General features: G+C 33.4%; 1 protein-coding gene across 9 annotated transcripts in view; it reads right to left on the reverse strand.

Moving 5' to 3' along the window:
* The window catches only part of dnc (phosphodiesterase dunce), a 760,818-nt gene that overhangs the window by 292,531 nt on the left and 441,725 nt on the right, over window positions 1-26,562 (reverse strand). For 8 of the 9 annotated variants that reach the window (XM_072526397.1, XM_072526398.1, XM_072526404.1 and 5 more), the window contains one exon: window positions 7,533-7,565. The exons of the other annotated variant lie outside the window; for it this stretch is intronic. In XM_072526397.1, coding sequence (XP_072382498.1) covers window positions 7,533-7,565 — 33 coding nt within the window. The remainder of the gene's footprint in view (window positions 1-7,532; window positions 7,566-26,562) is intronic. 9 annotated transcript variants of the gene reach the window in all.

Consider the following 26,562-nt stretch of genomic DNA (forward strand, 5'->3'; position numbering starts at 1 on the left):
TTTCTATAGTGGCGTAGAAAAGAGCGAACGAGCTAAAAGGGGAGTGTCTATAGCAATACATCAGAAACTGAAAAAATGTATTAAATCATGGCAAGAAATAGATGAAAGAATTATCCTCATGGAAATTAAGAAAAATGGCCATGAAATAGTGGTAATTGGAACATATGCACCGACGGATGACTCAAGGGTTGACAGCAAGGAAGAGTACTTTAACAAGTTAACAACTGTTCTAGCCACAATTAATAAGAAGAAAGAAATTTGGATCTTAGGTGATCTTAATGCAAGAACCGGAAAGAGCTCCAACACTGAAATAATAGGGAGATATGGAGAAGACATTCTGAACGACAATGGCCAAAGATTAATAGATTTTTGCGAGGCACATTCTTTGAAAATATTAAATGGTTTCTTCCCCCATAAGAATATACATAAATTTACATGGACGCAGCCTACCAGGAATTTAAAATCAATAATTGACTATTTCATTCATCGTAAAGATTCTAAACTAAAAACGAAGGACGTGAAGGTGTTTAGAGGGCCAGAATGTGGAAGTGACCACCATATGATTATTGCAAAAGTAATGGTGACATTTAAGAGAGAACAATCAAGTCACAAAAATGATGAAGTAACAGACATAGGAACAACCATAGAAAACATAAAATATAACCTGGAAAGCTTTAAACAAGATTCGACAAAGTTCTTATATAAAATTAGAATAGCTCAGAAAATAAAAAATATAGAAACAAAGGACTTAGACCCTGAAAGTCTGTATGAGGTAATTAAAAAATATATTCATGAAGCGGCAAATGAAGCACTGGGAAAAGTTGAAAATCGGAAAAAAGGAAAACCTGAATGGTTGTCAACGGAACTAGAAGAGAAAGTTCTCAAGAAAAAACAAGCATATCACATATGGCTTCAATCCAAAGATCCTCAAGACAGAGAAATATACGCTAAATGGAATAGAGAAGTTAAAAAAGACGTGGATAAGGCGAAAAATATAAACTGGGAGGCTAAGTGTGATGAACTGGACAGATTTATGGGTGGAACAAAAGTGGCGCAAGCTTGGAAAACATTAAAACAGTTTAGGAAAAATGAGAAAAATGAAGACAACATTTCTCTCATAAAGTTAAATGAATGGGAAGAATATTATACGAAACTGCTGAAAGAGGATAGAGTAGAGTACAGATGGGAAAAGATAAGGGAATTAATAGACAACAGAGACGAAAGACAGGAAATCCCTATAATAACATTATCTGAATTGACGGAAACCTTAAAAGAGGTTAAAAACGGAAAAGCCGCAGGGCCTGGAGACATTCCCATAGAGCTGGTTAAATATGGGCCGACTGCACTTTTAGAATTAATAGTAGACCTTTTCAATAAATGTATGTGTGGAGACCAGGAAATTCCTAGAGATTGGAATAAATCTTATATAAGCTCCATATATAAGAGAGGGAATAAAAGAGACTGTTCCAATTATAGAGGTATTAGTGTGACGAGCTCTGTGGGCCGGTTGTACGGCAGAATATTAAAGAAGAGGGTTGAAAGACAGATACAAGATATTGAAGAACAAAGCGGCTTTCGTACCGGGAGATCCTGCCTTGATAATATATTTATCCTACGACAAATAATTGAAAAGCGTGTCGAAAGAAGTAGAGAGACCCATTTGGTATTTATAGACCTTGAGAAAGCATATGATAGTGTCCCGTTAAAGAAAATGTTTGAGGTCCTCAAAAGGTCCGGATTGGATTCGACGTATATCCGAGCGATATATAAATTGTACGAAAATGCAGTTAGTTGTGTAAAAATTGGAACCAGAACCTCAAATGAATTTAAAGTCACTAAAGGCCTAAAGCAAGGATGCTGTTTATCACCGACACTCTTTAAAATATACGTCCAAGAAGCATTGAGGAATTGGAGAAATAAATGTAGATTTATGGGCATCGAAGTGGGACAAGAAACTCTGTATACATTGTTGTTTGCAGATGATCAGGTGGTGGTTGCAACCGATGAGGAAGATATAAATTATATGAATCGAAAATTATTTGAGGAATATGCCAAATGGGGGCTTACTGTAAACATAAGCAAAACAGAATATTTAAAAATTGGAGGAAATACCACAGATCTGAGGCTTGAAAACGCAGTCATAAAAGGCTGCAACCAGTATAAATATCTAGGAAGCATCATATCAGCAGATGGCAGAGTTAAGATAGATGTACAAAACCGAATAACTCAAGGGAAAAAATGCATCCGAATACTGAATTCATTACTGTGGTCTAATAAAATAAAGATGCATACCAAACTTCGCGTATACAGAGCAATTGTAGAACCAATTACCACATATGGTGCCGAATGTTGGACGATGACAAAGAATGAACGAGATAAAGTAGACGTTGTGGAAATGGATTATCTTAGAAGGTCATGTCGAGTATCGAGAATGGAAAGAATCAGGAATGAGGAAATACGAAACCGTGCAGGAATTAGAGATACTCTTTCAGATAGAATACAAGGAAGGCAATTACAATGGTATGGTCACGTGATGAGAATGGAGGAGGAGCGGTGGCCAAAGAAAGCCTTAATGTATGTTCCGCCAGAAAGAAGGAAAAGGGGAAGACCACCAAATTCCTGGAGAAGAGAAATTACAAAAACAATGCAATCTAGAGGCTTAGAAGAGGGAGATTGGAGAGATAGGAAAAGATGGAGGCTGAAATGCGGGAAGCGGCAATCGCCGTAGGACCCCCGTTATATGATGATGATGATGACAAACAAGTCTACCCAATTAGCAGCATACGCAGATGACATAAACATAATGAGCAGAACAATGAATGCAGCGGAAGAAACCTACGTTGAGTTGAAACAGAGTGCAGAAGCAGTAGGGCTAGCAATAAATACAAATAAAACAAAACTACTCATACAAACCAGATCAAATAGACCGGTGCAACAACACTTTATTGACGATATAGAACATGTAAATAGATTCACATACCTAGGAATGGATCTGGTCGCAAGCAATGAAGAAGAACCGGAAATAAATAGAAGGCTTGTGCTGGCAAATAAAGCCTATTTCGCGATGGGCCACATATTCAAATCGCGAGACGTACACCGGAAAACAAAACTCCGGGTCTATAAAACAATAATCAGGCCCATAGTAAGTTATGGTTGCGAAACATGGGTGGTGACACAGAAATCTGCCAATGCATTAGATGTGTTTGAAAGAAAAATATTACGTAGGATCCTGGGCCCAATAAGTGAAAACAACAACTGGCGAATTAGTACAATAGAGAAATATACGAGCAATATAGCGAACCAACTCTAGCACTACATACTAAACTGCAGAGATTACGATGGGCAGGGCACGTGGTCCGCATGCATGAGAATAGAATCCCCAGAAAATTATTAAATGCAAGAATGCAGGGAAAAAGACCTGTTGGAAGACCTAAAAAGAGATGGGAAGATGAAGTCGATGAGGATGCCAGGAACTGCCTGGGAACGCGTTCATGGAAAAGAACAGCGGTAAATAGAGATGGTTGGAGAAGCCTGTTGAAGGAGGCCAAGGCCCGATTTGGGCTGTAGCGCCATTGGATGGATGGATGGACCCTGTATAATTTCTGCAAACTTCTGTCTTCCAAATATGACTCTAATAGCTGTACATAGTGAATGAAAATACTTTTTTAGTAACAAGCCTTTATGACACATTTTATCGAATGCTTTTTCTATGTTTAGAAAAATGGCTAAGCTTATTTTACTCTCTTCTAGAAATCTCTATATAATATTTGCTATTCAATATATTTGGTCTTATGATGATGCGATAAGTTAATTGATGGGAAGGAAAAATTTCTTTGTGGTCGAGTATAGGTTGTATTCTTATAAGCAATAGTTTCTCAAATAATTTGGAGATAATTGGCAACGATATTAATCTGTAAGATTCTACTACATTTATAAGGTTTGTGAGTTTTACAATGGCCTTCCTAGGTAATTGTTGTAGTATTTCTTTTGTTATTAAATCAAATTCTGAGGCCTTTTTGGGATTGTTATTGTTTTAATTACTTTAGGGGAAGTAAGCTCCATTACTCCCTGATCAGTATTATTTACATCGTGTTCAGTACTTAAATTAGTATCACATTTTTATTTTCTGTGGTTCTGTTTTTTTTTTTTAATTCTGTAGTTTGGTTTTTTAATACATTTTTATTTTCGGCACATTTGTTTTTTTTTCCAAGTTTTCCTGAATTTTCTTTTCTTTTGTTCCAGTCCTGGAGTTTTTTTGGGATAATTTTGACCTTTGGTTTTTCTTATAATTTGTTTGGTATTATTCCATGCGGCTTGTGATATCTTTATGGTTAGTTTCGGCACGTTTTGATTAGGTTGTTCATTAGTTTTAATTGGTACATTTAGGTCAATTCTGTCACTTAATTCTTGTCTGAAGGTAGCCCAGTCCAGTCCGTTCTGTTATTAGTTAGGTTTTTTTCTCTTAGTTTAATATGCTTACTGATTGTTACAGTAGTATTAGGGAGTCACCAGAACTAACAAGCTTTTTTTATTTTTATAAAATGTTTTGCGACTTTTCTTGAAATGAAAAGTCAATAAAGTGGGCTGTGTTATTTTTGTCGGTGGACCAAAGTGGGTTTTCCAGATAAGTGCCATTTTCCTTTTATATTTTCTTTTGCTGTAAGTAATTATCTACCCTTTATATTGGTTCACCTTAAACTTCATACAGTGCTTTTAGCTGTAAAACCTGCACCAATAACAACCTTTTCTCCAAGCGTGTTAAGCAACTCGACATAATTTTTCTTTTTTACATTATGTTTCGGTGGATAATAAGCAGCTGCTATTGTTATATTGTCATATTTTTTTGTTTTGACTGTTACACTCTAGTCAAGTCAAGATGACTTTAATCCCTATACTTTCGCTTTCAAAGTCAATTAGATTATTTTTTACCATTACTACTGCTGCTACACTGGATGTGTTACTACGGTGAAGAGCTTGATATATTTTGATATCCTCCATAAAAAAAATGCCAACTCAATTGAGTAAACCTAACCACTGTTTGGTTTTATGGTTATTTACGCAAGTACTACAAAAGTTCACTGAAGATGGACTGACTAGTCCGAAAACGTTCTGAGTTTTTAATTCATTTGGATTTTCATAATTAATTTTAATTATATATACTACTTACAATAGAAGTGTTTTTCTTCGATGTTCGCGTTTTATTAATTTTTATATATCCACCTACTAGCATGATAGGTTTCTTACTATAGAAAATGTCACACTGAGAGTGCAGTACGGGTAAGATACGGCAATGCTTTTCTTATGGAGAATAAACGCGCAGGGTTGTCGGTTTTCTCCGATGATGGCGACTATCACGATGAAATGGATGCCACATATTGTGAGTCGTGGTTTAAGGAGACATTACTATCAAATTTACCAAATAATGGTCGCAGGAATGTCATTGTAATGGACAATGCATCGTACCACTCCCGTAAAGAGAGATTCCCTAACAATTCCTGGAATAAAGCTGCAATCAAGGAATGGCTAGTGGAAAAAGACATTTTTTTCGAGGAGTGTTATTTGAAATCCGAGCTATTAGAAGCAGCACGTGCTTTTAAAGATCAATACGATAAGTATCATCTTGATGAGTATGCTTCACAACATAATGTTTATATTTTAAGGCTTCCTCCATATCACTGCGAATTGAATCCTATAGAAATGGTGTGGAACCCAGTTAAGCGATATGTAGGTACCCATAATACCACTTTTAAAAACGACGAGGTACGCCAGTTGATCGACGACGGTTTCGCACCCGTCACAGAGCAAAATTGGCGCAATTATGTCACTCATGTTGTTGAGAAAACGGAAACTGAAATGTGGACTGCGGACAACCTGCAACATGACGTAGACCAATTGATAATACACAGGGAAGAGTAGCGAAAGCGAATCCGACATCTCGGTTGTAGAGGACGACTTTAGTATAATTAATTGAATATCTGTGAGTAACCTCGATTATTTTACACTGTATAACCAATAAAATGCATTTACCAGTCCAATCAGAGTATGGGCTTCTCGGATATTGGGCTGGGTGCACGGAAATCGAGTTGCCGGAGCTTCCACCCTGTATATTTATAGCTATCAACAAATATAATTTAAAATATATTTGTTAGTTTAATAAAGTATAAATATAATATAATGTTAAATAACTTACACTATAAACCTTATACTTGCTCCTCTGGTCAAGTGTGGACAAGGAAACCCATTATCCCATATGGAATAACACAAGGTTTCGCTGAAAACTACCAGGTTGCTATGCCAAGGAACTAGGTAAACTTATGTTGTGTGTAAAAAATGCGAGACTGCATTATGTTTTAACAAAGACAAAAACTGCACTTCAGATTTCCACAAAAAAAAATTTCATAGTAGGTGTTAAAATTTCGCAGTGATTCAAGTGCGCAACTTGTTTTTTTAATAACATCGCCGGGATTAAAAAATGTGCAAAGCTTTTTCGATATTCCCGTTCCTGATAATTTTTCACATATTTACAAAAGAAAAAGTTTTTCTTGAATATTGGGCTGGGTGCACGGAAATCGAGTTACCGGAGGTTCCACCCGGTATATTTATAGCTATCAAGAAATGTAATTTAAAATACATTTGTTAGTTTAATAAAGTATACAGTTTTATAATAAAATTCTCGCTAAAAACTTAAGGTCTTTTTATTTAAATTCATACCTCTTATTTGGCTACTTGAAGGCAATTATTTTATCAATATATTATTGTATAATAAATAACAGAGCCCGGCGTAGAGATCTGGGTACGGTTCTGTGACTACCACTTGGACCTGTTTGTATCGCCAAGCACAAGGCGTGAAATCCGGCAATTGTGCATTCCAATTAGTTTATAATTCTTCTGATTTACTAATTTGTTGGTTGAAGTGGGGCCGTACTTTAGTTGGGTGAGTCGCTGGCCCTCCTTATTTTGTGTTTTGAATTCGAATCCATTCGGTTTCTTTACTTAGGTCATTCTTGTCTGTGTGATATTCTATATAATTATTTTAGTGTTGTTTTTCTCCTCTGTATTTTCTTTTGTAGTGTATCTATTTGGATTCTCATTTGTTGTATGATCACATTTAAATTTTCTCCTTACCTCACACTATGGTCCGAGAGGGACTATTTAAAAATTTAACATATTAACGATCTATTTGCGAATATTAAACTTTTATAACTTATCACAATAGATTTTTAATTATCACTTTTATTATGGCTTTATTTATTTGCAATCACGATGTTTACTTGACGGAAGTCAAATGAATACTCATTCGATTAAGTAATGAATAACAATAATTACGGAACCACACCAATTTAATTATTTACAATAAAACAAATTACCCAAAAACCAACGTTATTTGGGACATTCTCAAAACATGAGGTATCTACTCTACTTCAAAATAAAATTGTTTACACAATCACATTTGTGTAGTATACAAAAAACAAAAAAGATCATGCAGACATCGTAAGTCTAAAAAATCTTCTAAAAACACAAAAAGTACATACGATCTTTCCAAAATGTTTTCTGTCTCCCGGAACCTGAAAAATGTATTAGATTGAAGAACCAACTTTATTCTAATAGTAAAAGAAAAAATAACAGGAGTGAAATAGGGTAAATAATAATTAAAATTCTGCTGAAAATAAAAAAATAATTGTGACAATTTCATCATTTTAATGTTTACATTATTATCGACATTTACAATAAATTATACTTTTTATGTTCAGCATCGACATAACTACCGTTATTTTATTGAGTAATACATAACATTAGAAATATATCGATAAATACGTTTCTTAAACCTACTATCAACGTATCAATTCGTATTCATATTAAAAAGGACAAAAAAAGAAAGCTATGCAGTAAAAGCAGGGGCACGCAAGCGAAATCGCAAGATAATACTATCTTAAAATTTAAAAAGATATATGCAGCAGCCATAAGTGATAACATATTGTAAAATAATTTTGAATAAACAAAATAAATTAATGCAGATTTTATTTTCTGAAAAGTAAAACTTATAATTAATATTTTTCTTTTTTGGATAACTGAACTAATATAGCTAACCATTAAAAATAGAGGACTGGCGGCATTTTGTATTATAATTTTCAATGGGATTATATGGCAAGAAATACTTTATTCAAAAGACCGTTTCAGGCTATCTTCAACGACACCTATACAAATAAACATTTCTGATCGCATTCAGAATTCCTTTATAAAATAGCAACCGCTTGCCATTTTTAATTATGGATTATGTCGCTGAATTCCATCAAAATATGTAAACTAGGACCTTAGTTCAGTTGCTAAAAAATTTAAGAATGTAAGTTTTATTGTTCAAAAAAAGATTGTTTATAGTGGCAAAGAGGTAATTGTGAGGTTTTTGGACTGAAACTGATGAATATGTAGGTGTGGGTAAATTGTGTGAGTTATTACTTGTCAGATGATCCTGTTTAAAATAATTTTACAAAATAACGCCGGTCCTACATTTTTAATAATTAAGTCACTGACACATCATAAAAAAAAAGAGAAAATAACTAATTTCTAATGTAAGTTTCGTGTAAGGGTAACTGTATCCCAGGAAGGTAAGCGACCAAGTGCAACGCTTGATCCGTATACATAATTAACTCATTCTGGTTTGCTCTAGTCGCGAACCCTGACCTCCTAAGTGATAGTAAAATATTTTGTTACCAGATCTCCTATCTTGATAATTTAATAGCCACTAAAGAACTTTATTTCGAAAGTTATCGCAGCCTACGAAAAAAATATATTAAAGAGGATAAAGAAAGTAAGCGGTACCTCAATAAAGTTATTTAATTACTATGCATGCATAATATATATTATATTATTATAGTGCAGTGAAGGATGCCACGATAGCGTGTTTGCGTTCTTTGGTAGAACTAAAACTACACTGCTCAAGAATTGAAATGGATATTTGAAAAATATTTATGTTAGGTGGGTCACGTAAGTTCGAAAGAAATAAAAGTCAAATATATGTTAAACGCAAACTTTATTCATGGCAGAAAAAAAGAATTAACAAAAATTTCAATAAAATAAATAAATAATAAATCATTGAAAAATTCAGGAAAAGTCATAATAACAAAATTATTTTATTGACACGTTTATAAACAATTTAGTACATTGTAGGGACGCTTCTGGCTTTTTTTAATGTTGTTAGTTTCTTTGGGAATGTACTTATTAAATTATCAAAAACATTTTAAGGTATGGATTTCCAAATTGTTTGTAATTCGTAACTAATCGTTGTAAAGTTTTAGATGGCTTGAGTTGATTTAAACGTTTGGACATTTCCGCTCAAATATGTTCAATGCAGTTCAAACTACGTGTCCAAAGAGGAAGTGTATCTTGTGTATCCTGTTGGCATCACTTAGCTTCTACTACTCAATTCCTATCTTTAGGTTGGTACACACCAGTAAACTTAAGCAACCCCACAGGAGATTAGGCAACCAACTCTTAGTGGAAGGTGGGGTCAGGGCTGACCAAAAAGGTAGTCTTGAGAATACCATAGCTACTGAGACAGACGGACGGATCTCACAACGACGAACTCTGGGACAGATCTAATAATATATCATATTTTTTACAATTTCAATAAGTTTTTCAATATCCATTTTTATTTGCGTCGACGCGACCAGTGATTACCGCAAACTGCTGTGTTCTGAACGCTAAACTAATTATATCTCCGCAATTGCCGTCAGAACGGTGCACAAATTCCTTTGAACGCCAGCATTGCTGATCCATTTGTTTGTTAAAGACGAGTCGAATCGCGGTCGCCATCGTGAACACCATCGCATCGTGATCGCTTAGGTGTGTTTTCCGCTTTAACCTTCTCTACGTGCTGTTTAATTCCACGCCAATGATCCTACTATTTGTTTATAATAGTACTCAAACTCAAATAGATGTAGCAGTTAGATAGCTGTGGATTGATTACTAATTGTGGCGGTGTAAGGTGTTCATTAAAAACTTTTTTTTTTAATTTTGTTTTTTTTTAGTATTAAAATTAAGTCCATATTCTTAAGTCGTTTCTGCTACCATAGAAACTAATGTCATCTTGCATGCTATCTGCGAAAATTATATTCAGACGTTCTAGGGCTGTTTTAAATTAGATATTAAAAAGTAGAAACGGTAAAACGCATCCCTGCCTGACACCTCGCTTTATTACAACGTCTTTGCTCAGTTGAATACCCTGTCCTCATTTTAATATAGGTTGCTGATTATTTTAAGATGCCAGTCAGAAGCAATAAGGATCTAAAGATGAGTTAGATGGGGATGCGTTTTATCGCCACTTTTGTTTAACTTATATTTTAAAGACATATTCAAAACACGCTCAATAATATCAAAGCGGGAGTTACCGTTAAAGGAAAATTAATTGACAACATACAATATGCAGATGACACTGTGCTCATTGCAACGGGTATAGAAGATTTGCAACATTTAATCGAAAGCTTAAATATGAATAGTTCTGAAATGGGAATTACTATAAACAATATAAGAAAGACGAAATATATGCTAAGTACAAAAAGACCACAAAATATACACTACATATTGATAATTAATGGTATGATAGAACAAGCAGAAACGTATCAATACTTGGAAACATTGATCAATGAAACCAATGATCATACTGTAGAAATAAATAGGCGAATAGAAATTGCCAGATCAGCATTTATACGAATGAACTCACTCCTAATTTGGAAATCAGATTATGTACCATTCAGTGTTATATATTTTCAACATTATTATTAGAAGCTGAGACTTGGACACTATAAAAATGAAATTAAAAAAAAAACAAGGCTGTCGAATTCTCGTTATGCCATAGAGTATTCCATAGAGTGTTAAAAATATTATGGACTGATAGAATTACAAATAAAGAGGTACTGGAGAGGGTTAGTAAAGAAACAGAACCATACAAGTGACAATCGCCACTATACAAGTAGGAAAAGGAAATTTTGAGACTCGTAGTACACAGAACGATTTAAAGAAGAAGAGATCTGTTGGCCTAAGGCAGAATTCTTTGTTAAAGAATCTACGTGATTGATATCAAAGCAGATCGATTGATTTGTTTAGAGCAGCAAGTTCAAAAATAAAAATATCCAGTAGCGATATGGCATTTTAAAAAAAGTATTTCTTAATATAGACTTTAACAGGTGGATAAAATGGATTCAAAGTGAAAAACTTGAGCAACGATTTGTCAAGTTATAGGACTATCATACTTGATCATACACAATAATAACTTTTAGATAAATAAGAATTAAGAGAAAGAGAGAGGGTAATAGATATAAAAAGTCAAATAACGGAGTCATTATAGGTAAACGTTATAAACAAAGGTAAATTCACTTCTATGTAACAATTTTGCCTCAAATAATATCGTTAAAATTTCGTAGATTTCTATTTTTTATAAAGTTATCGAAAACAGTGTATTTTCAACACACATTTTTGTGTAGTCATTGTCCTGCGGATCGGCTTTCCCAATTTATATAGTGAATGCATTTCCGCGAATTTTCCAATAGCGCGCTTCTCCGAATGCAGTTTCGCGCAATCCTAATTATGTTCCGTTTCGAATTACATGGAATATTTTAATTATTATATAAACACAAAGGATTTACGTCATGTATTGCTATCCATCAGTTGCAAAAACCTAACTTCAGGGTATAACTGTAGGTAGTTTATGCTAGCAATATTTATCGATGTTCTAATTAGAAATAATTTGAAGTAATAGTGATTTTTTCCTTTTCTATATAAGTGAGATTTAAGTTATTTATAGATAGATATCCAACTTTTGTAATCTTTAAAGATCAAGTGATATATACATTTTAATTTTATTTTACTTTATTTGTTCAAGTAATTTGTCCCATGGGCGTTTAATTTTAACAAACAATCCACATTTTTCGTTTGTCTTTAGGAGTCACAGTTCTCTTTCAGTTCGATAATTTTGTTAAGTTAAGGATCCTGGTCAGCATATGGAGCTCTTTCAGACATCTCCAAGAGAAACATACCAAATAATTTGAAAAAGAAGACGTTGGACCAATGTGTGCTTCCAGTCATGACTTACGGCGCCGAAACACTTTTTTTATCCCAGGCTATAGCAACCAAACTCAGAGTAGCTCAAAGAAGAAGAAAACACTCGCTACTTACTCTGACTTTCACAGACAGGGTTAGAAACGAAGACATAATGAAGGAGAGGCGTCACAGATGTCATAGAGGGCACAGCATACCTGAAGTAGAACTGGGCGGGCCATGCGGCCAGAATGAATAATGGCGGTGGAACCAAAAAGTGACAGTGTGGAGACCACGAGTTGACAGAAGACGCACGAGGTAGACCACCTACATGAGGGACAGACAACGTCAAAAGAATCGCTGGGAAATTGCTGCAGAAAGCTCAAGACCGACATAACTGAAAGAAATTAGGGGAGGCCTATGTGCAACTTTGGACGCATAAAGCTGGATGACAATGATGAAGGATCCAGGTCAGAAAACAATAATGGGCCTTGTTGCATTGATTTGATAATATATATCGCAGGTGCAAACAAAACAAAACAAAAATATTTCTAGAATATGACCGATGAAAAAGCATCGGACATGAGAGCGTACCCTTTCTAATTCTTCTGTTATGTATGTGTTAGTATTTTAATTCTTTAATAAATGTTCGTTTTAGTTGTTTTTATATATTTTTATATTTAACTTTCGACATTTTTATCTTAGTCCTTCCCTACACCTTTAACTCTATTTATTCTCTTCTAAAATTATTTTTCTGCTATTTATTTGGATCTAAAGAGCAGTTGTTTCCAAACTACTTTCTTTTCTACTGTTAAAAATATATTCCTTAAATAGCAGAATATCATAAAGTAATAGGTAGGTGACGATTTAGTATTTTGTATCGCCTCAGAGAATCCTGAAGAGCAGTTCTATCGTAGTAATACAGAGGGTTTATATTTAAAATAAAGAAGTTTTAGTCAACTGCTCGTATAACCTGAAGTGGTAATAGGGTCTGAATATTTTAGATTAATTTGCATATCTAAAAACCCCTTATCGTAAATTTTCAAATATTAATTATGTCAAGTTTCCCTAAAATGTCTAATTGGAACTCTTGAAGAATCACTCTGAATATGTACTCACGATAAAAACTACATTAGCATACGTAGCCACTAAAAAAAAATCAGAAAGGAAACTTGTTACTATAAAAATGAATTATCAAAGTCCTGCGAAAAAATTAGGATGAGTGATAATACTGACCGTGAAACCCATTATTGTTTTCACGGGAGTCAAGCATCCACTAAACGGCATGCCACAATAATGGACAACCGATATCATAAAACCATTTTTTTCCATCTTTGTAATGACTGCGGGAATTGAACCCATTTACCAAAGTACTCATTGTTGAAAACCATTTGTTAAAAATAATAAAAAAATATAGGCGAACCCGCATTTTGGAATAGTCAAGAAAAATATTCCGATAACCGGGATATTCTAATAACCGCTTATTGGTGGCTAGAAGAAATAAGTCAACCGAACATAAGTACTAATACTACATACTATGTACAGCTGGTTCCTAATAAAACTGATACGACTCTTAAAGCGTATTTAGAAAATTGAGCGGTGTATTTTATAAGGATAAATACTTATTATTTACATACTGTCACTGTCACTGCCAAATCTTAAAATTTTACAGATAAATTATTCTGTTCAAAGAACTAAAAGCAAGAATTGTAGCGAAATTAGAAGATGGTTGGTCATTATCTGCCGTAGCGAACCATTTTAACGTAAGCAAAATAACAGTTTTTAATATTAATAAAAGATGGAGAGAAGAAGGTTCTGGAAGACCAAAAATATCTACCGCTCATGAAGATCGTATGCTTTTGGAGGGATTAGAAGAGAATCAGAATAGAAGAGAAAGACAACAACTTGGCGCAGAATTAAAGCATCACGTCTTCGGTACCGAACTGCAGCAAAAAACAAGCTCTTGCACCACAACAGAAGCTATCAAGACATATTTGCTTTAAACCATCAGCTACAAAATCAAGATTTTTGGGACAGGGTAATATTTACAGGTGAGAAAGTTTTTCAATCTTTTAAAAAAGACAAAATTGGGGTGTATGGATCAGATAATAATAGATTTAATCCTCTATATGTTGATAAATATCGAGCAGCTGGTCATTTTAGCGCCAATGTATGGGGATGGATTTCATCTAGAAGAATGAGAATGGTATGGCGTATTCATGGCAGTTTTGTTAAGCAGACTTATCTGAATAGAGAACAATTGTATCCCAGAAAATAATTTTATCCTTCAACAAGATAATTGTCCTGTTCACACTGCAAATATAATAAACCAGTGTCTCCAGAATAACGACATCGAAACCTTACCATGACCCAGCTACAGTCCAGATTTAAACCCAATCGAGAATGTGTGGGGGGTCATTATAAAATGGTTGTATCGGCGTAATTTTATACCTCAAAATGCTGAAGAGCTGTGGCACGGTATACAACAGGTTTGGGAAGAGCTCTCCGAAGAAGACAATTTCATAGTTCCTTTCACACGGATAGACCGAAGACTACAAGAGATATTACAAAATATTTATTTTATTTTAACATACCTAAATTTAGTATAGTTTTGGTATTCCAGGCCCTCGATTTCTTACGAGAATTTTTTATTTCCTCCATTTTTTATTAATAGAAAAACTGTGGTTCTGCTTATGTTAAAATGTTTTGCTGCCTCTGATAGTGCTCAGTTATCTTTTAATTTGATTACAATTCTTGCTTTAATATATTGTTAAGTCTTTTGATATATTTCTTAATAATAATAAAAATAATAACAACAATATTTTATGTAAAAATTATCATTTATATACTCTTTATAAAATGCAGGAACTTAAAATAATATCAAAATTTAGACCTAATAATTATTTATAAATTAACATATGTAATCAATTGTTTGTTGTTTGTTTGTTTATTTTATTATTTGTCTGTCATAATAAATATAATGCCAGACCAATCAAATACACTGCTCAAAATGATCAAATCTTAGTAACAGTCGTATCAGTTTTTTTTAGGAACCAGCTGTACATACTATGTACATACAGTCCATCTAATTTACAAACCGTTGCACGTCATTATCTACGTCAGAGATCGAAGTTGACATAGTTGCCAAAGTATAAAAAAATCCTGAATCCATTTTAAATCAAATAGGTCACATAATTATTATTATACTCTTTACAACGACTATTTAAATTCTTACGTGACATTTTTAAAATAAAACACACTAATTTTGTTCTAAAAAGAACAGATTTTATTCTTCTTCTTGCAGTATTGTCTCCTATCCGAGGTTGGCTACCATCACAGCAATCTTTACTTTGTTGGCTGCAGCTCTGAACAACTGTATTGAACGGCACCCATACCACTCCCTTAAATTTCGCAACCAGGAAATCCTCCTACGTCCCACATTTCTCTTTCCCGAGATTTTTCCTTGGATTATGAGTCTAAGCAGAGAGTACTTTTCTCCTCTCATTATGTGGCCCAGATATTCCCAGATTTTATTAAATAGGTAAAAATATAAAACAAGAGGTATTCACTTTAAAATTCAAAATAATAAAGTACAATAAGTGTCAATACCGCAACTGTCAAATAAGTGTTACCAATTTATGCCAAAATATCACCTTCGTTCGATTACAGTTACAATGTGTTTCGAACAAATGTTCTTCATAAAAACGCTTTATAATGCATTTATACAAATTAAATGAAACATATTGTGTATTTCTTTAAGTTAATATTAATAGAAATCTTTAAATATTATTTCTACGCTATATAATAAAATATGTCTAGTGGCTGTAATGCCAGTGTACTCGGCAAAGTGATTCTAAAAAAGAACACACCGACCGCGTAAATATTTCGTGTTGGTATCATGTGACGTCACGGGCTATGACGCCGATGACGTGCAACGGTTTGTAAATTAGATGGACTGTACATACATACGTATATGCACTGGTTTAAGGTCGTTTTATGTCAATAATACAGAAGTGTATCTATTCAATATTTTATTAAAAAACCAAGTTACTTTATCTGTACATGCATACACTAATAAGTATGAAATATGTGCAATATGTAGATATGTAAACATTTTCTTATTACATACATACAACAGAATGAATTATTTTTTCTTGAAAAATAATTGGTAGTTTTCTCCTGTTCTTTTTTGTTACCTAAAATATTAGCCACTTGTTACTTTAAATTATAATAATTATAAAAATTGGCATTGGATTGGCCCTCTAGAAAACTTTTTATAATATTACAACCGGTTACGACTTGCGGATTGGATGGAATTTCCACGAAATTTGAAAAATCTTCGTCTTCTGTCTCATCTGTGGCTTCAGTATGAGTTGGATGGATTCATTGTTTGACTGATTATCAGCATCTTCGACAACCGATAAATTATGGTCAAAACAAAAAAATCTTTAAAAATTTTCGTCTGTCATTTTGTCGAGTATTGGGTTTTCCTCATTTTCTATCAGTGACATAGTTTCTGCTTCTTTGAAAAAACTGCACTTTATAAAACAATTTTCATGCAATTTTCCGAAATATTCGCCAACTTTTTGTTCATCATATAAATAGCAAAGAGAACTGAAATTTGTCTTGTCTTGCGATGTCAGTTATTGACAAATAACAGAACTTTTCTATTTTTTTCTGTCATTTTCTTGTCGAAATCAATAAGCTATTCATTAATAAGAATTGTTGTGATCCAAGCATTTTTAATAAAACTGCATTTTACGGGAAATGATATTACAGATTTAAAACACAATGGAATTTTTTATTTTTCAATAATAAAAACTGGCAATTTATGGCTGTCCTTAGAAATTTTTTTACTTACAGCTTTGTCCCCTTGGAAACAAAAGATGCCGTCTGGGGTAGAACGGTAATAATGCAAAAAAAAGATTGAGTGAGAAGGATGAGAAAGGGAGTGAGAGGCTGAGAGAGCAGAGACAGAGGAAAAGAGAGAAAGGGAGAGAGATTTGTGCATAAACGCGGTTGGGTATCGTAGTAGAATGCATAACGTTTAAAAACGACTTTAGCGACTAGAGTTACACAACGTGTTATGAAAAGATCAATGATAGGTATTACCAGTGATAAAGTACGAAATTTAGAAATAAGAAGAACAGGAGTAACGGATGCAGTTGAAATAATACCCGTGGCTAAATGTTCTTGGGTCGGGCATGTTTCCAGATGGACGGATGATACGGAGAATTACCACAAATTGGATTAAGGAAGCTAAAGAGAGCAATGTGTGAAAAATTTTAGGGGTGATCTACGTTCAGCAGTGAACAAATATAGGCTAATTGATATGATTGCCGTTACAAAATACAATTCAAAACAGATGTAAGTTTTATTAAAATGTAGATCAAATTGCAAAAAATGCTATAAAGTCGTTATAAAAACCAAAGATTAACAATATCATTTTGAAAATAGGTCTTAGGATTATGTTATCTAAAAGAAACTAATGCGACATTAAACACCATGGATATTTGACATTTTAAATCGACTAGAAATGGAGGAAATGGTTATTGACTTACAAACGCAGAACCGCTCAGAACATACCACTTAAAGTGAATTCAAGAAATTCAAGTGATTCAAGAAATAAATACATAGGTACATGTGTTAAAATGAAGATGAGATCAGAGTAGAGAATGAAAGATGTAGCAAAGAGAATCTACACACCGAGAACACGAAAACAAAAGAGAACCGCCGAAAGCAAGATCGAGAAATGATAACACCAAAACGGGTGGAAAAGTTTTGCCTTTTTTTTGTTTTATGCTTTTTTAAGATTTTGAAATATCCTTACTTAACGCATTTAGTACTATTTTACTTTTATTTTTTTTTCTGTAGTAGTTTCTTTAAGACATCATCAGAAGTATCTCTTTAATTGAAGACGTTCATAAAGCTATAACATGCTTATGTAGGGGAAGGTGTCCTAAAGTGATATAGCATGTAAAAGAACATGCCGTTTCGTATTTCAAAATTACTGGCATCATCTAGTGAACAGGCACGGTCTTATATGGCAAAGAACGCTCCATTTGGTTTGTTATTTTTAATGGTGTAAAATATTTAATGTGTTTTGCGGCAAATTAGTTTTCTACTGGAAAATACCATTTGTTTTAAAGTAAAACCAACGCTAGGAAATAAGTGTAAGTCACTATAGATGCACATACTCGGAATTGTCGTTGAATGTCAGATAAAATAATTCGGTAAGAATAAAGAACCACGTGTTGTTGCTGATAAAACGACATAGCTATTCATGAAAGTAAAGTGACATACTATGTTATTTTACAAATAAACCTAAAATTAACTTTTACTTAAAAATTATCATTTTTGTTTTTTTTTTAGTTACATTATGGTGGGTAAATTCTAGAGAACATCAATTAGATATTCGTGGGATGAAGCAGCAATGCAAAATGCTATTGAGGTTGTAAAAAGGGGTTGAATCGGATCGTTAAAAGCACTCAAACTCTTCAATGTTCCTTAAGCTACATTAAGACGAAGAGTAAAAATGACGTAAGGAAAAGAATCAAAGAGTGCGCAAAAATTTTGGGATGTTTTTCAACCACGTTAATGGACGATGAAGAAAAAGACTTTATTGGCCACATACTGTAATTAAAGTCTAGATTGTTTGGGATAACTACTACAAACAAAAAACTTTCATTTGAATTTGCTAATAAAAATGACATTTCAAATGGATTTAAAGATCGTAGAATTGGACGAGAGTGGCTGAGAGGATTTCGTATGTCACATCCTGAATTATCCTTAACACAACCTGAAGCTGTGCCTGCAGCTAGAGCTATGGCATTTAGTAAGCCTCTATTTCAAAATAATTTTAATACGTTGGAAATGACCCGGGAAAAAGAGAAAATTGAAGTTCATCGCATTTGTAATATGGACGAAAGTGGTTTGTTACAATACAGAGGCCTTCAAAAATTTTTGCAAAAACTGGAAGAAAGCAAGATGGATCGTTGACCAGCGCCGAAAGAGTTCAGCATGTAACATGTGTCTGTTGCATGAATAGTATAGGTAATTTTGTACTGCCAGCTTTGATTTTCCCAAGGAAAAATAGAAAACGGGAACTTCTAGATGTTTTACCTTCTAGCTCCTTGAGATTATTTCACGAAGCTGGATGGATGACAGCTGATACCTTTGTTTTGTGGCTGGAGCATTTCCAGAATTTGGTTAGACATCTCTCGAATCTAAAGTTTTATTACTTTTGAATGGACACCTTGGTCATAAATTGCCGAGAGCATTGACATTTGTAAAAAATAAAAACATAACTAATTTATGCTTCCCTGCTCACTGAACACATCGTATCCAGCCACTTGATGTCTCCTTCTTTGGTCCCCTGAAAACATTTTTTAACCAGGAATGTGCACTATGGTTAAAAAACCATCCAGGACGGGTAATCACACAGAATCTAATCGGCAAACTTTTCAATTCTGCTTACCGTAAAGCAGCAATAACAAAAAATGCTACAAGCGGCTTTTTGATAACGGGAAAAACCACTCAACTCAAGGATTTTCCCAGACGAGTTTTTGAACCAGCTGAGACCACAAATAAAATATTAGAAACAAGCAGTACAGAAGAAAATACGTCTAATCTACCAAAAAAGTTGGTCACAAAAGAAATAGAAGAAAGTAGTGTTATGGAAAAAACGGCACAAGAGCAAGATAACACTCACAATAACGAAAATGAGACCAGAGGTGATTAGAAAGATAACAATACGAAAGAAAATATACCTTCAAAAAAATTACACTGCACGAAATTTCTTCAGTGCCTGTCGCAAAAGAATGTCTAGACAAACAATCTCCGGAATTCTAACAACTACTCCTAATTTGGAGCAAAAGGAAGAAAAGGAAAGACATGAGAATAAGCCAAGTTTCACTCCATAAACAGAAAGTGAAGAAGATCTGTTTGCAGCTGAAGAGGGTGAGGATGATGTGGCTTGTCTTTACATTGATATATTTTGAAATTCTCGGTCTAAGGAGTTTTAGATTTAGTTGAATAAAATGCAATAATAGGGCACATTGTGAATGTGCCGGGGGTGTCTGCAAAAGTAAAAAAGTTTATTTGTGAGCTTTGCTTAGACTGATTTCTTGTTTTGTTAATCTATCTTCCTATATTTTTATGTTTTCATGTTGTTATCATTTTTACTATTTGTTGTGACCCCCATGACTGTGTCGTTTTACATGATAGATGTTTGTAAAATAACATAGTGTAAGTTTAAAAAAAAACTTTTTTATAGAGATGAGACGTTTTTGTTTAAGTATATGAATAAAACGTATTTAAAGGAATGTGTTATATTTTTTTCAGTTCCCTATTTCGAATGGTATCTGCCAAAAATGTCCCAAATAAAAAATATGTCATTTTAGGACACCTTTCCCATCTTTTAGATGTGTGTAAACATACCGACTAATTAAAAAAACTTCTAATACCAAATTTGGGAACACCTCCATTAAGATGTTTAAGATGTCAATAAATTGATAAGTAGCAGTACACAACATTAGATAAAATCAACAATGCATCTCTCACATACGAACACAACGACTCACAACGAGTAAAAGAATTGAATTTTTATTTCAACTGTCTAGTTTAATTGTATACTGCCCATACCTATACTATAATATTACTTTTGAAGGACTTTATTTTTAATCTTATTAACCTAATAACAATATTGCGTTATGTGTGTTGTATAATAAATAAAAGATTACTTACGAAAAATGATAAACTTTTATAAAATCCACGTAAACTTTCATATACACTCTGTATAGAGACAAACCAGTTATTTTTAGCGTAATACTTCTTATTTCGATTATAATAATAGAACAGCGGTATTATTAAATTCCAACATTGAGAGACATCTATCGAATGACTTGGTAAACATGTACCTACACGTTGTTTTAAAAATAGCATATTATGTAGTAGATCTTATATGAAACAGCAAATAGTATAGTTCGATTGTTTTCCAGCAGATGTCAACACCGATTAAATTATACTGTCTTAGTTTATATCCTTTATTAACATTTTTATAGACTATTATGAAAAACTTTTAAAATACTATACGTGTCTATTCGCACATATCTAGTGCTCTACAAAATTAGAGGAACATTTTGAATGATTAACTTTTTCAGAAAGATAATGAAAAATATCTACTTAGAGCAACTACACAACAATGAAAGGTTATATTTGTGATTTATTAGTGGGTGTATTCTCTTTCAACAATCAATAGACAATTGTTGCATTACACTAGAATGCAAATGGATAATTCTAAGAATCGTGTGGAATATTTCCTTCAATACTTTTCTAATTCTTCTAAAATGACATTATTTGCAAGTTATAAACGATATAATGAATAATGCTCTATGATGCAGTTGGACCATTGCGAATGCGGCGATCGGGCATATTCCCAAATCCTTAATGGGGTTTACACAAAGATTAACCACTGGCTACTCCGTAAATTAAAGTCATTCTTGTAAAAATTCTCGGGAAACTCAAGCAATACGTGCCCTTCGTTGTCATGCATTAGGACCAATAACTGAGGCAACAAGTAAGATATGTTCATCCAAGATATGGGATATTGTCAATATAAGTCTAATGATAACTAATAATATGATTTCGACAACTAAAAGGCCTTTATTCATCCGTGAAAAGTTCAGGTCCGTAAAGCCGAAACTGTCAATTAACGTGGTAAATCACAGTCACGGTTTTTATCATTGGAACGCAAAGTTACGATCACAACGTGATGATATTGTAAACGTTACAACCATTTATGGGTTCCAATGATTATAGTGCATACTCTAATGACTATTGTACGATTTTTGCCTATATTTTCCATTTTTTCGTCCAACGTCCTTTGTTTCTCTCTTTGCGTCCCTTCATGTGCCTTGTTCTCTCCACTATTAATCCTCTGTTCGATCTCCCGTTCCTGGTTTGAGATATTTGATTGTCTTGCCCTATAATGATATAAAGGAGTCACAGTGAAAGAAGCAGAAGGAGAATCAAGATGCTTAGATTTGATTCAGCTCTATATTATCTACATTACTATTCTTAAATAAGTAATGTAGACATAACTTATTACCACATATTTCCGCCACAGTCGACTACTTTTCGTATATTTCGTCTATGGTTTTTGTAAGCAGGAGTGTTGTGTTGTAAATATAGTATTACTTTTATCTATTATTACTCTATTTACTATTAGTTTTTTGCAGACGTTTCCTCAGTTGTTTGGTTTTTTCGGATCATTTCTTCGTTGTCAATCTACTATTTCCATCCCATTCTATTTACTCTCAGTTTATTTTACCCTATCTTTGTTGTGTTTCCCTTATTTCTCTCGTCATTGGCTATTTTCCTGATTTTTGCCAGAATTTTCCTCTTCTTTTTGGTCAGGTCTGCTTTCGTGTAAATTTCATAATCCGTAATATTTTTAAGTTTAAACTACACAGGGAAACTGAAATTCCTGTAGTTGGCTTTATACCATGAATCACAAAATTTTTATTTAAAAATCCTTTATAAAAGGTATATAATTAAAAGACCCTTTTGGGTTACATCACAGAACGTGTTCGGACTAAAAAGTCCATCATCATTGTATTATTACCAGGTGTACCTAAAGAGATTCTCTGAGGGTCAGAAGCAACATATATTGGAAGTCTTACGTTGTCATGCAGGGTATCTATTAAATACTTTAGCATCACACCATCTTTTCAACCAAACTGTAACACATAATAAATTTTGTAACTTTTTAAGGGTTTTACCCAGATATTTAGTGGCTTGGTTCATGTACTCCTGGTAATAAGACACTGATGATGGACTTTTTAGTAAAAAAACGTTCTATGATATAGCCTGAAACGGCCATTTTTAATTATATGCATTTTATTAAGAATTTTTAAATGAATCTTTAAGTTTATTTGTATTTTAAACACTTGTATATTGTCAGACATGTTATTAATTTCTGCTAAACATGTCTTATCTCCTATTTCTCCAGGTTCTCTAAGTGTAACTCACAGTTCTAGTTTTCTTTCTAAGAATTGTTCCAGACTTTCCTTGATGCCCCTAGTGTCTCTGGTTTTTATGGTTAAACCTTTAATTACGTTACTTTCTAATTGTTTTATTTTTATATTTGCTTTCATTTGTCCTTTCTTTAGTTTCATATTTTTCTTTTTAAATTTCTTGACACATTCTAGTCTCTCTTTGTTGTTTGCGTAAACTTTTAATTTGCTCCATCTGGCATCATTCTCAATCATGATTTCCCGCATTATTTGAATTATATCTACGTTTTAGTTTCTTAATCTTCCTGATCTTCTTGATATCTTGCATCTACCTGACGATTTTTCATATTCTACCCTATTTCCCTTTTTACGAGCGTCTTCCTCACTGTTATATAATCCAAGTAATTTCCACTTTTCTTATATGCTCCACTATAGTACGTTATTCAATTATTTTCTTTAATTTTAGATTTTAATTTTAAATTTTAATAGAAAGATTATGTACGGAAAATTTCAGGAAATCAAAGGCATACTAAAGCAAGCCAGAATATCATTTAAGAAGATGCAAAATCTATTAACTAATAGTGCCTTAGGAAGTCACTTAAGAATACATTTAATATACTTTTATGTCTTCAACATTCTATTTTATGGCATGAAAGCATGGACTCTTACTAAAACCATATATAACACAATTGTTGCATGTGAGATATGGGTTTATCGCAGAATGTTAAGGATATCGTGGATGAGCAGAGTGACGAATCAAGCAGTTTTACAAAGAAAGAGTTTCTAAACGCCATAAAAATAATAAGATTTAAGTACTTTTCGCACGTAATAAAAAATTAGAAATATGAACTACTACCTGATGTAAAACTCATAGTAAATACTCATGGCCAATGGTTTTCAAGTATAAGGCATTTAAACAAGAAGAAGAGGGTAATGTTGTGTTCATTGAGTTTCGGCAGGGATAAATATATTTACACATTCATGTTTTTAGTTAAGATTAATTTAATTTTTTTATTTCCTCAATTTTGGTATTACTATAAACGAAAACCTTTATTTCTGTCATAAATATGAGAGTGTTTTTATATGTCGAATATATGTATGTAATATTTCAACGGAAGCGATAAGCTTTTATGTTGCGCTCTATAAATCCGACATATCATCAGATAATTATAATATGTCCCTGATGACAAATAGCAAAAAGTGGTTGATATGATATGCGACCAAGTTGGTCCTGTGAGGATAAATGTTTCATGCAGTGCAGTAAATATATTTTTTACTGATCGATATTTCGAAAAATATATTAATTATGCAGATGAACATTATTTTATATATATATATATATATATATATATATATATATATATATATATATATTTATATATATATATAGATATATATATATATATATATATATATATATATATATATATATATATATATATATATATATATATATATACGTTCCGAAAGATTTCCGCGGTTAGTACAATTAAACCTAGAGCTAAGACTAAACAGTCTTCCGAGTTGAACCGCGTCGATCATCATTGCGACGGGCTTTCGACATCCTCTTTGATGTCTTCTTTAAGGCTTCTTCGTTCTTCTATATGAAGTGGAGTTATCAAACTTAACTAAAGTATCACTGGAGAGATTCGAAGCATTTGAAATGGGGTGCTATTGACGCATGTGAAGGATTTTCTGGATAGACAAGTTTATCAACGAATAAGCTCTGCACTCTGAGACCACACTAGTAAAAATTACTTTATTTGTGAAATTGCTTGGCACGGTCACATTGCAGATCAATTTAAGCTTGCAAAAAGCTTGAGACATAGAGATCCTTTATTCACTACATTATTCAACTTGACTGTAATCAAAAAATGCAGCATAAAGGTGAAAGAAACAATCATGAAAAATGAACACCAGAGCATGGCTTTTGCTAATGATCTAACGATCTTGTATACAAAGGCTTGCATGCCTGTGCATTACAGGGGCCATAAAAATAACTCCTAGAGCGATATTGGAAGTCCTGCTGAATCTTCCACCACTTCGTATCTTTATACACGGCGAAGCCAGATCTGCGATGCATAAATTAATACAAAGTCAGCAACACATAAGCCTGGCGCATAGTGCTGACAACAGAAAGATAATCGAAAAGCTATGAGATATAGCTTTGACAATAAAGTCACAATTAATATAACAGGCAAGGAAGACTGAAAGGAAGGTGTACTCATACAAGCGGAAGCTACGTGGTCCACGGATGACTTAAAAATATTGTAGGGCGTAGGAGCCAGTATAGTAGGGAGAAAGCAAGGAATACATATCACCGTAAGTATATCTAAGGATGTCACAATTTTCCAGGCGGAAATAACGGCAATCCATTACTGCGTAGAAGAAATAGAAAGGCAGAAAAGAACGCATCGATCAATTGCCATCTTCAGAGATAGCCAGGTAGCGCTGAAAGCACACAATTTCCTAGAGGTCAATTCTAAGCTAGTATGAGATTATATGATTATATGGGTGCTCTAAATGAAATAGGAGACCGTAGCAAGGTTAAATTAGCCTGGATACCAGGACACGAGGGTAATAGGAACAATGAAAAATCAGTTAAAATGGCCAAACAAGGCTCACTAATGCTATTGATTGAACCAAAATCCTTCTGCGGCGTTGAAAAGGCAGTAACAACAATGACTACAAGTAAATGGCTAGTACACAAATCTCGGGATGGTGGCGGAATTTACCTGGGCAAAGACGGACCAAACAGTTCATGATACATAGAACATTCGCCAAAATTTACAGCAGACCTAGTAGGCAAAGATAGAAACATATTTAAAGCCATAGTAGGTCTGCTAACAGGGCATTGTAAGCTGAATAGGCAGTTGAAGCTGATGGAATTGGCATCTATGGAATCTATGAAAATTCTGTCGCATAGAGCAAGATACAGCAAAACACATTTTGTATGCGACAGCCTGGAAAATTTGCGGTTCTTTATATTAGGCGGATACAAGCCAACGGCAAAGAGCTACATGGAAAGACCTTATTAGACCTTTTAAAAAGGGCCAAGCTAGAGAATGTAATCTAGGATTAAATGACCATAATAGATCTAGAAAGTTCGCAGTGGAATAGGCCAAAAACCACCTCAATGAATTTATCTATCTATCTAAGAATTTAATTAATAACCGGGAAATTACTACATCACGATACCATGGAAAAAGTGATATCCATCTACGTTCTTTCAGTGATGATATTTGCAATCAAATATCGTTTAACTAACAATGGTATTAAAGAGATTCGATAGATGGAAAATGATATGTTCCAAAACAGAGAAACTATATAATAAACAGACATAATAAACAATTAGCTGTAAGCTAAAAAGCTGAGATAAAATAATAATACAACGATCCATTAAAGTGAAATCAAGAAAACGCTTAAAAAGAATACATATTTCATTTGAAAGTTTGTGTATATTTAATATTTACTACATATTTACTTATATCATTAATTCCGTTAATAATGCATAATT

This window comes from Diabrotica undecimpunctata, chromosome 3, assembly GCF_040954645.1.
Source record: "Diabrotica undecimpunctata isolate CICGRU chromosome 3, icDiaUnde3, whole genome shotgun sequence".
In the NCBI taxonomy this organism is placed as follows: Eukaryota; Metazoa; Arthropoda; class Insecta; order Coleoptera; family Chrysomelidae; genus Diabrotica; species Diabrotica undecimpunctata.